Source organism: Pangasianodon hypophthalmus, chromosome 11 (genome assembly GCF_027358585.1).
Source record: "Pangasianodon hypophthalmus isolate fPanHyp1 chromosome 11, fPanHyp1.pri, whole genome shotgun sequence".
Classification (NCBI taxonomy): Eukaryota; Metazoa; Chordata; class Actinopteri; order Siluriformes; family Pangasiidae; genus Pangasianodon; species Pangasianodon hypophthalmus.
In genome coordinates, this window is record NC_069720.1 from 174,242 (window position 1) to 186,262 (window position 12,021).

Genomic DNA, 12,021 nt, shown 5'->3' on the forward strand with positions numbered 1-12,021 from the left:
GTGAGAGTGTGAAAATATTCTATATATTTTCAAGCTATTCTATATTCTATATTCTATAGCCCTTATGGTTAGGTCAGGTTCAACTTTATTGTCATTTTCAGAGTTGCAGTTAGAATCCAACCAGTAGTGCAAATAGCAAATAAAATGAGGTAACAAGGTTATGGTGCAATAAGTTAACAGTGTACAGTGTACAGTGTAAAGTGGTAAACAATATGATGCATACCAGTAATGCAAATAATATTATATACTCTATATCCTGTAGCCCTTATATACTCTGTATTCTATATCCTCTATATGTGCGAGAGAGAGAGAGAGAGAGAGAGAGAGAGAGAGAGAGAGAGAGAGAGAGAGAGAGAGAGAGAGAGAGAGAGTAAGTGCGCCCTCTAGCGGCTGCAGCTGTAAGGGTTCTCACGGCTCCTCCCCAGCGCAGTGTGTCAGTGTGAGAGGCGGACAGACAGAGGGAGAGACAGAGAGAGAGAGAGAGAGAGAGAGGGAGAGACAGAGAGAGAGAGAGAGAGAGAGGCAGCGGTTGCCAGTGCGCTTTCACAACGCCGCGCTCTCGGAGTCATTCTCACTGGTTTTGAGCTCCAGTCTGAGTTTTTCTGTGTAATTTACGCCGCGTTTCCTCCGCCGCGGGCCGCTGAGAGAGTGATAGAGAGGGAGAGAGAGAGAGAGAGAGGGAGAGAGGGAGAGAGAGAGAAGGCGAGAGCGCGCGGCGCGTCCCCGATGGCGGGCTGGAAGGACGGCGCGGTGCAGGAGAAGTACCGACTCGTGGTGGTGGGAGGAGGCGGCGTGGGAAAATCCGCATTAACCATCCAGTTCATTCAGGTACATAATCCAGTTTATTAATCCAGTTCATGTAAGTAAACAATCCAGTTTAATAACCTAGTTCATTCAAGTGAATAATCCAGTTTATTAATCCAGTTAATGTAAGTAAACAATCCAGTTTATTAATCCAGTTCATTCAAGTGAATAATCCAGTTTATTAACCTAGTTCATTCAAATAAATAATCCGGTTTATTCTGGTAAATTGTCCACATTTTTCGCTCATATCAGTTACACACTGAACTGTAAACTTCACTGCTACCAATTTATTATGACCCTTCTTGTTTGTGTGTGAGTGTGTGTGTGAGTGTGTGAGTGTGTGTGTGAGTGTGTGAGTGTGCGTGTGAGTGAGTGTGCGTGTGTGTGTGTGTTTTCCCTTGTTTCTCTGCCAAAATAGCCTACACCCATGTCCACTTTCCCTTCCTTCCCGCCTGTATACCAGAATCAGAATTGGTTGTATTGGCCCAGTACACCTGAACACACAAGCAGTGTGACTCCGGGTTTCAGCAGCTCTCACAGCCGTATACACACACACACACACACACACACACACACACACACACACATTACTCTCACTACACACACACACACACACACACACACACACACACACACATTACTCTCACTACACACACACACACACACACACACACACACACATTACTCTCACTATACACACACACACACACACACACATTACTCTCACTACACACACACACACACACACACACACACACACATTACTCTCACTACACACACACACACACACACACACACACACACACACACACTACTCTCACTACACACACACACACACACACACACACATTACTCTCACTATACACGCACACACACACACACACACACACACACAGTCTATACAATAGGGTAAACAGGGTTCAGGAATTTGTTAGTTGTTTAATTCTTTTATTTAATTAGTTACTTTTGTTGTTTTTTCCCCACATGTTTAGACTTTATGTTTATTTGAACTTTATTTAAATGTGAAATTGATTTATTGATGAGTTGCTCGGCTCAGAGCGCTTCACAGAGTGTTTGACTCAGTCTTACTACAGAGTGAGCGTCTTTACTTCCCTTCATAGTGCTGATGTTGTGTCACATTCTGGACAAAACCCAGCTCCTAGTTTTACTCTGCTCACTGTGGTGAAGATGATTCTGTAACCCACGCGCTGAGGCTGAGAGAGAAATCACGAGCATTTTATAGGTTTCTTTGATTCTTTCAGAAGTTTTGGCACTGGCTTCTCTGACTGGTTTACTCACATTTTGCCTTTGTAGTGAACCCTAGACAGTGCACTCTTTATCTCACTGCTGTTTTTAGTCTGTGGTGATGCATTAAACTTAATTTAGACTGTGTGTGTATGTGTGTGTGTGAGTGTGTGAGTGTGTGAGTGTGTGTATGTGTGTGTATGTGTGTGTATGTGTGTGTATGTGTGTGTGTGAGTGTGTGTGTGTGTGTGTGTGTGTGTGAGTGTGTGTGTGCTTCCGTGTACCTTGGTTACTGTGTTACTGTCTCGTGAAATGCGATTTACTGGAAACCTGTTTGATGTGGAAACATTTCACAGGAGGCTAAAAACTGCCTTTGTCTGTTTATTAGTATATTAATTAACTTCAGATAAACGTCTAAATGTTTCTTATGCTTTTATATTTTGTGTTTTAGAGTAAAATATCTAATTGCATTCTGTGTTGAACTCTAAATGTTCCAGAACATCTAAAAACCTCATGAACATGTTGTTTTTTTTCCTTTTTAAAAAAACAATATATAGTAATAAATAGTAATATTTAACATATTATATATATTTGTAAGTTTCCCTAAATGTAATATGTGAACCTGTAAAGATCTTTTAAAAATAATATATTTAGAATAATTTAATAATGCCCAAGAAACAACTACAAAACACTGAAGAACATCTCTACACATTCACCGTCATTAAAAATGCCCGAAACTATGAATATACTTGAATATACAAGTTACCATGACAACTGCCATTTGCTCATCATTAACATCAGCTAAGCTAGTTAGCTAGACTTCAGTATCTAAAGGTTTTCAGGTAGCACCTCAGCGTCCTCTGATCTCACATTGGTCTAAATCTGTGGAGTTTATTTTATTTAGTGACATCACAAACTGAACTTGTTTGTAGCTCCGCCCCCAAATCAGTCTTATACAGAACCAGTTTGCATTTTAAACAAAAACTGTGATCCAGACACCCAAATCAATCGAATAAGATTTTTTTGCGAGACAAATTGTCAGTGTTAGTTTTGAGTTTTTAAAAAAAAAAAATTATTAATATTATTTTTTTTAAATATATCGTGCTAAAAAAATAAAGTGATTACCAGGATCTGGACATTTTATATCCACAAATGGAAAATGTCACTAACTCTTAAACTTTTCAGTGTAGATGTCTAATGAGAAAAATACTAATACTAATACTACTACTACTACTACTACTAATAATAATAAAAATAAAGAAATTAGTTAAAGTGAATTAAGTGTGTTGTTTTTGTCCGAGCTGTTCTTGTGTTTAATGAAATAATTCTTACATAAAGACTAACAGACGCAGCTGAAGTCTGCAGTCTAAACACTGACGTATAAATCAGAATAAAAGCCGTTTGTATGTGTTTGGACCGAATCAATCTGTCATTAATGACTCTGTGTTTGATGGCCAGAGGCAAAACTTGTGACTGAGACGTGACTGTTTTTACTCTTCAAACGTTTCTGCTGTTAAAGCTTCATTTTACTGCCGTGTTTCTGTAGTTCTGATTTTTATTCTCATGTTTTTTTATTAGAGCAAATAATCGGTTATAGAGCGGATCACAGTCTGCTACAGACATGATGTTGTTTAAAAGAAGGAGCTCTTTAAATTATTTTATTGCTTATTTTGTGTTTATACTCCACGCTGTGTTTGAGTTGTGTCAGGTTAAAGGCCTGGGAGAAAGCAGAACCTCGGGAAGAGGAAGTTCCTGCTGGTCCTCCAGAGGCGTCCGTGGTGTTTTGGGGAAATGATGAGATCTGAACTGTGTGAGAGTGTATCAAAGTTTACACAGATTTTACACAATTAATCTCTGGTAAGATTTCTTACAGAGCAAAAAAATGCTTTAAATAAAAAACCAACAACAAAAACGAGACCAAAAAAACCCACGACGTTTAGAGCGCGGATTCCGTCGGCCGTACTCGCAGCAGAGCTTCAGCAGGTTTGTGTGATTTTTGCCGAATGTTGTATCACATGTCGTATTTTTTATAAGTTTATAGTGTATGTTGTTGGAGAAGGTGGTATAGTTTGGAGGTGATTTGTTTTGGGTTAATACTGTTTCATTAGTACAGATCTGATCGTTCTGCAGGATTATGTTAGCAGCAAACGCAGATGAACTGATGCTCAGATATTCACATGAGTAATGAACAGATGCCATCCAAGTGAGTGAGTCAGTAAAGATGATTTCATGGTGACATCACAGTGATGTAATCGTGGCTGTTCAGCATCAGGGATTGAACCCGGGTTCAGTTTTGTCTGTTCTTTAAAGATGATCTAATAATCTTATCTCCGCTGTGAGAGAGAAATGTCCACATCGCCCCGTTTCAGTTCCTTTTTCATTAAAATGTGTTTATAATCATGAGTAGAGCAATAATATATTTTAGAATAATGAATATTTAAAAACACTGCATTTAATTTTCTATGTTCTTTCATTTTGCTACTGAAGGTGAGTGTGTTCCTGTTTTAAAATCCGCTTCTCGTTCTTCAGCGCTCACGCGATGTTAAAAATACAGCAACAGGATTTAAAAAGCTTTATTCACCTTGCTGTATAATAACTTTGTTCTGAACAGTAAATATTATAATTTTATTTCAGTGCGCTTTTGGGTTCGTCTCTTCTCGTCTCTTTTTTCTTCTGTTTTTTTTAAGCTTTTTTTTTCCCATTAAAGTGTGGAGACAAATTCATGTTCAGGGCTCAGTGATGTTTTCAGTTGGAGGAATGATCACATGCTAGTTAATATTAGCACCTGTAGCTAGTGGGCAGTGTTTCATGAGTGTGTGTGTGTGTGTGTGTGTGTGTGTTTTACTCCCCCCCTTTATGAGTGTCTCACCCTGCATGGTTTTCATTACTGAACTGTGAGGTCATGCTGGAGGAACGCTGCGGCTCTGAGATTTTATTTAATAAACCCGGTTGAAACGTGCAGCCGCGGCTTTCTGATCAAATGTGTTTTTCTGTTTATGTTTCTGGAACAGAATCTTTACTGTTTTTTTATGCTAAAAAGGGAGAACATGTGAGGGGTGGATCCTCTTTCAGTTTTTTGCCTTCCATGAAAGAAAGTAAAAGTGAATGTAGATAAACACAGCTTATGAATTTGTAGACTATTTTTTTATTGCTGTCTGTATTTAGACAGAGAACTGCAGCATCTGTAATCTGTCCTGATGATGTGTCTCACAGCAGACTGCTGTTAGAGCGAGCAAACAGCTTCATCACTGTCCGAGTCCAGGACGCTCTATTTCCTGCTGCGGCTGCGGTGTGTGTGTGTGTGTGTGTGTGTGGGGTAGATGGGAGGGTGTAGCTGGGGGGGATTGGGGTCAGGTGGTTTACACACGCTGCTGTTTTAAAGACACCTTCCGCATCCCTGCTCTCTGGACGTCACTTGCTGTATAGAGATGAGTGTTTTGTGTGTTTTGTTCATTTTCACGGCTCAATCCCTCGGCAGATAAAATGAGGGAGTCTTTAATTCCAGGTTTTTGGCCGAAGCCTGTGGTGTTTGTGTGAGGTGATGAAGCTCTGTGGTGAAGTTAGAAAAATGAAAAAATCACAGTTCCTGACAGGCGTCTAAACCCGACCCACAACAGTTTTTGTAAAATACATTAGAAATGAAACTTCTGTTTGAAGTCAGAAATGATTAAAATAAAAAATAATATAACTGAAGTTGAATTCTGCCGGATTTACTCTTTCAAAAAACAGTGTTTTAAAGATACGTTTTTGAAATAAATTATGTTGTCTTTATTTCTCAAACTAATGAGTCACATGTTTGGACAAGGAAATATATTTTCTTTACAATTTTTAATTTTCCCTTTTGTTCCTTGCAGTTTTTAGTCACATTGCTCACCTCCGAACTTTTATATTCCTTCAGAAATTCTTCACAGAAATATTTTTTCTAATAGGAAACAGATATATTTTTGATTTATAGATAACACAAACCACTTTAAACCCACATTTATTTAATGTTCACCAAAATAGTCACATCTCTTTTAGTGAGTGAAACACACACACACACACACACACACACACACACACACACACACATGAAAGGAAACTGATATAATGGGTAATGTTTTAATTGGAGTGTTCCTGCGCTTTTGTAGCTCAACATAAACTCGACTCTGATCTGAAGGTTAAAGCAGCAGCTCTGTTCTCACACTATGTGTGCGTGTGTGTGTGCGTGTGTGTGTGCGTGTGTGTGCGCGTGTGTGTGTGCGTGTGTGTGCGCGTGTGTGTGTTGATTTTAGCTCACCTGTTGATTTCTCACACACTGCTGAGTGCTAATATTGTGAACAGAGTCTCTGCTCTTCTAGAAAGTTCCCCTCGTTAACACTGGAACAGAGCAGAGTTCTAGAGCGGGGTTCTAGAGCCTACACTCTGCATTCTAGAACCCTGTAGAACAGAAAAACGGCTCTTTGGTCGAGTTAAAGTTACTTCGTTACACTTTTTGCAATAAATAAATAATTTGCTGATTATTTTGCATCTTCAGATTCTCATCATAATAAACACCACAGCGATCATCGTTCTCTCTGTGAACACGCAGAACCGTTCTGTTCCCGGTGTGAGCATTCTGACTAAACTATAACTGGATGGTTTAATATTAAAGGTCAAATAATCTTTGTTCATAGAGGATTAGATGTGGTATAAACACAAACTGATATGGATTTGTTCAGGTTTTTTACAATATAGTTAATAAAGGTAAAATGCACAGAAACGTGATTTACGGACTTATTCGTTGGTGAAACACAGTTGATTTAGAACGCAGCCTTTCAGGTGTTAAGCACTTGCGTTAATAAAGCCTTATTGTTTGGGGGCGTGTCCCAATACGCAGTGAGGTTGGGAAAAAGGGGAACTTACTAAACAGTGATTGTGAAAGAGGATCTCCACCCACGTGTTTAAAAATACTCCATCAGGCCTGAAAGTGGCCTTAAAGCTAAACTCCATTGTTGTGTATGTTGTCTCGGTTCACTTCCTGTACGCGTCAGCGTGAATACACAGCTCAGTGCAGGATACACACTCCGCTCTCCAGGGGTTAGTGAACATTCCTGGAAATAGGACACAGTGGTTCTGCACTTCATTCGCTGTTCACACTGCTGTGAGCGGGTTCGGTATTTACACACGTGGATGATTTGAGTTACTCCAGTCTCTTTAGGGTGCATGTGTATTAGTAGAAAAGGAAGGGGGTGTTTAGAGTGTGTACAGTGTGTAGAGTGTTTTCCATGAGGCGTGTTTATGTGCTGTGTGTTCATTTGCACCCACGCGAGTCTGGCTCTGAATCGTGCATCTTGTGGCTTTCATGTACTCGGTGTGTCTGCGTCTGAGATATCCTGTTTACTCGTGTGAAGTGCAGACACCGAGCTCACACCTTCACCATCAGACTAACGTCTTTTACATCCGAAAACACTTTTATGCACTTACAGCAAAAAAAATCCATTCTGTCATATTGACAAAAACATCACAGGAATAAAAGCAGCTCAGTATTTTCGTATTTAGGGGAATTTTTTTAAATGGGTGTTTATCCTAATCTTAATTCTCCTGTTTTAATTAGAAGTGTATCATGAACCCTGTGAGTGCTGTATCACAGCCATGTAAAGTACACAAATATAAATATATCAACACACATCAATCTAATAACATCCTCACTTACGCAAAACTATTTTTCTGCTTTAGACAGCATTAGATCTGTGTATACACACACACACACACACACACACACACACTGTAATTTTTTAGTGTGGAAGGTAACAGTGTGGTCAAGCACACACTTCCTCTTTGCTCAACAGTTCCTTAGTCAAAATTCCTCTCAGCTGGTTGGTTTTAGGAAGAAGTTTTTAGCTAGAAACCGTTTGTGTCATTGAGAACTTTTGTGTTCTTTAGGATTCTTTGTGAATACGGTCTGCTAAAGTGATGAGTTTTTCTTGTACAGATTTCACCATAAATGCTGCAGTCAAAACACTTCAGCTGGTTTTGTTCACTGGAACAGTGAGTGTTTGTAACATACACACTGATCAGCCATAACATTAAACCCACTGACAGGTGAAGTGAATAACTGATTATCTCATTACAGTGGCACCTGTAAAGGTGAGGGATATATGAGGCAGCAAGTGAACAGTCAGAAGTTGATGTGTTGGAAGCAGGAAAAATGGGCAAGCGTAAGGATCTGAGCGACTTTGACAGCGGCCATATTGTGATGGTTAGACGACTGGGTCAGAGCATCTCCAAAACAGCAGGTGTTGTGGGGTGTTCCCGGTGTGCAGTGGTTAGAACCTACCAAAAGTGGTCCAAGGAAGGAAAACCGGTGACCCGGTGACAGTCATGGGAGCCCAAGGCTCAGTGATGCGTGTGGAATGAAGGTCCGTCTGGTCCGATCCCACAGAAGAGCTACTGTAGCACAAACTGGTGAAAAAGTTAAAGCTGCTTTGATAGAAAGGAGTCAGAACACACAGTGCAGCTTGCTGTATGGAGCTGCGTAGCTGCAGAGCGGTCAGAGAGCCCATGCTGACCCTGTCCTCCACCCAAAGCAATGAGGAGTGAAGGATGGTGGGATTTTGGTGTAAATAAATGTGAAACCTTTATCTGTGTTTCTTATAATAAGTATATTCTTATAAATATTTAGTATTGTTGATATTTTCCTATAAAAAGCCTAGATAAAATTAATGCATAATTTTTCAGAGATCAGGAACCTGTAACATTTTTAAAAACATTTTCTACCGTCTTTACACATCATCGAGTTTAAAATAAATCTCAGCATTTCAGATTGTTCTAGCTTTTTATTTTTCTTTTGTACAACTAGAGAAAAGTTCCTGACACTCAGAGCAGAGACACAATGCAGCGTTTTATCAGGTCCAGTTTGCCCGAGGAGGTGAATAGTCACATGGCGGCTTTATGACAGCACCATGCTAATGCTAATCCTAATGCTAATTGTGACAGCAGGCCTCACAGTCGTGCCATCTGATCGTTTTCAGACACGTGTCTCAGAGTTACAGCCTCACTGTGGGCTTTGTTTAAGCTGTAGATCAGCTGATCAGCCTCTCTCTCTCTCTCTCTCTCTCTCTCACACACACACACACACACATATCCTTTACTTAGCCTTAAAATAAACAGAGAGATTTTCCACAAGAATTCTCTCACAGATCAGTTCTGCTGCAGTAAATTTTAATCTGAACGCTAATTTTCTTAATCCTGCAGTCGGCTTCATTATCTCTAAACTAACTGACAACAACAAAAAGGAAAAACAAAAGTACAAACTGCGTAACCTATATCCTGCACTTATTTGTCCTGTTGCTGTCCATCAGGTGTCACTGAGCTTTCTAGTTAATTTCATAAATAAATGCAATAAAACTACAATTTCAGCGGCTGAGTGAATAAATCTACTTTCTCACTCTTCAGACTGAAACTGCTTATGAAGCATGAAGCAGCTTTATGATAAGATGTTCAGGAGAAATGTTATTATCAGCATCTGTTCTTACACAGGATCTCAGAGAAAGAGGGAGGGAGAGAGGGAGAGGGGGAGACAAAAAGAGACAGAGAGAGACAGACAGAGACAGACAGACAGAAAGAGAGACAGACAGAGAGAGAGAGAGTGAGAGACAGAGAGATGTTTTGGTTTTGGTTTGAACTGAGCTGATGTTTATTTGTTAAGTCTCAGCAGTTGTGGAAGAGTGGTGCAGAACACAGGGGTAAAGAATCTCATCCTAGCAGGTGATGGAAGTGCATCTGCCCGTCTGTCTGCAGCTCAGAGGAGAGCACAGTTCAGCTGCTGCGTTCCACCATGCGGCTGTTTAGTACCGCTTGGTCTCCCAGAACCCACAGTGGAATTTTTTCGTGTTGGCAGGAACAAGCACATATCAGCCTTGTACGAGTGTGTGTGATAAATATCTGGCATGATGTCCAACAAAACCATTTCATTCCTGGGGCTTTATTTCATCCGTACACCATTTATAGCGCTGCAGTCACTGAGAACTGAAAAAACATAGTTCATAACAAAACAATTCACTGAGGTAATATGAGCTAATAGCTTTTACTTTTAGGAGATTACAGGGACAGGACCGTACTGCCTCATGTCTTCATTCGGACTGTACCACCTCCTGCCTGCATTTGGACTATACCACCTTTTCTTGTCTTGGTGCCACACTGGAGGTCTTGTAAGGACAGCCGCTCTGCTCTGACTCGGGGGCCATTACTGCTTATTTATGAGGCTCAGTCTGGTGCTGTAATAGCGTTTGTGCTGTCTGAGCGCTCTGAGGCCTAAAACGGTAACGGAGCTGCGTTTCTGTCACAGAGCCAAATGCAGAGCTCATTCATCTGAATATCAGTTTAAACCGTAGCGGGGAACAAAGCGGTCGTCCTTCTGAACGTGTGAAAGAGTCTGAATGCAGCAACGTGACATGCTTTAGGATGAATATTAAATACCTGTTTGTGTTTAGAAGAGGGTGCGTAGGTTCCTGACTAGTAGCCTGAGCAACTCCACATCCCAGTCACCAAATATCTGCTAATGCATGACTTCGTCCAGTTTATAGAATATTTTCATTTGATTTTATCTGATTTTTCTGAAGAGGAACTCGGGCACAGCCTCGTGTTTACATCCTTCACCGGCAGCCACCGCTCAGGTTTAGAGTTGTTACGGTTTCACGGCTAGCCAAGGTGTATGATCGGACTGTTTCCTCATCGCTGCATTTATCAAAATACTGATTCACATCTATTACTGTCTGTCCCTTCCTTTTTTTTGAAACCCTGAAACACCCTAAATCACTGCAGATTCTAAATCACACTGCAGCACCTCTGTTTCTCAGCGCAGGGATGCAACTGCACTGGAACCATTTTCTGTGTTTAATCCACTCCTGCTGTAAACACGTTACACTGCTGCCTCTGCTGGCACTCCGAGCACATTCTTAACTTCATCATACACAACAATTCAATCCAGTTCAATTCAATTTTATTTGTATAGTGCTTTTAACAATGGACATTGTCCCAAAGCTGCTTTACAGAAATATATAAATTCCAACATATAGATATAAATTTTAAATTTATAAATCTATCCCTTATGAGCAAGATATGAGAAAGAAATCTTGAGAGGAACCAAAAGGGAACCCATCCTCATCTGGGTGGTACAAAAGTAAATAATTTCCCTTCTAAAACTGTATACTATATAGTCAAAAAGTGCAATTGTGTAACAAGGAGCTTATGAGCTCATGTGTATGTATGAATATGAGCATCAGAGTCATTTTTGAATTCATTATAGTTATAGCTTAAAGTCTATTGTGTTGAAGTTAATAACTGTTCAGTGATGGAGACACTTTGAGTACCAATTTTTCTTAGTAATTGCAGTCCTAAGGCTATCCAAGGAAGAACATCCACAGCCATATTTATGGTTTCGAAGTGGAACCATCCACAGTAATCGCATGGTGATCTTTAGGCTGTCCATGTGGGCCATCCTCAGCAGATGAGAACTCCAACCAGAAGTAGTGCATCATATTTGTTCAGGCAGGTTCTGATAGCAGAAGGGGTCAGGATCACTGGTATCTCAGGAGTAGCAGTGTAGCTCGACAGAGGGAGAGAGAGAGAGAGGGAGAGAAAGGAAGAGAACACTCTAGGCCTGTGAACCCTCCAGACCTGCCCCTGTACCTAAGAAAAAACTATTCACTAAAGGCTTGACTAAACAAATATGAGACTGTGTCTGAGCCCCGAACACTAAGTGGAAGGCTGTTCCATAACTGTGGGGGTTTGTAAGAGAAAGCTCTACCCCCAGCTGTAGCACACACTATTCCAGGTACCAACAAAGAGCCTGCACCTTTTGATCTGAGTAGGCATGGCGGATCATAAAAGACCAAAAGTTCACTCAGGTACTGTGGCGAGAGACCATTTAGTGCTTTATAGGTCAATAGTAGTATTTTATAATCAATGTGAAATTTGATTGGGAGCCAATGCAGTGTGGATAAGATAGGG

The 12,021-nt window shown here is 40.4% G+C and overlaps 1 protein-coding gene across 1 annotated transcript in view; it reads left to right on the forward strand.

Annotated features, from left to right (window-relative positions):
* Window positions 1–453: 453 nt before the first annotated feature.
* The window catches only part of rras2 (RAS related 2), a 38,925-nt gene continuing 27,357 nt past the window's right edge, over window positions 454–12,021 (forward strand). The window contains exon 1 of the mRNA XM_034308652.2: window positions 454–828. Within this exon, the coding sequence (XP_034164543.1) occupies window positions 727–828 (102 nt within the window). The 5' untranslated portion in view covers window positions 454–726. The remainder of the gene's footprint in view (window positions 829–12,021) is intronic.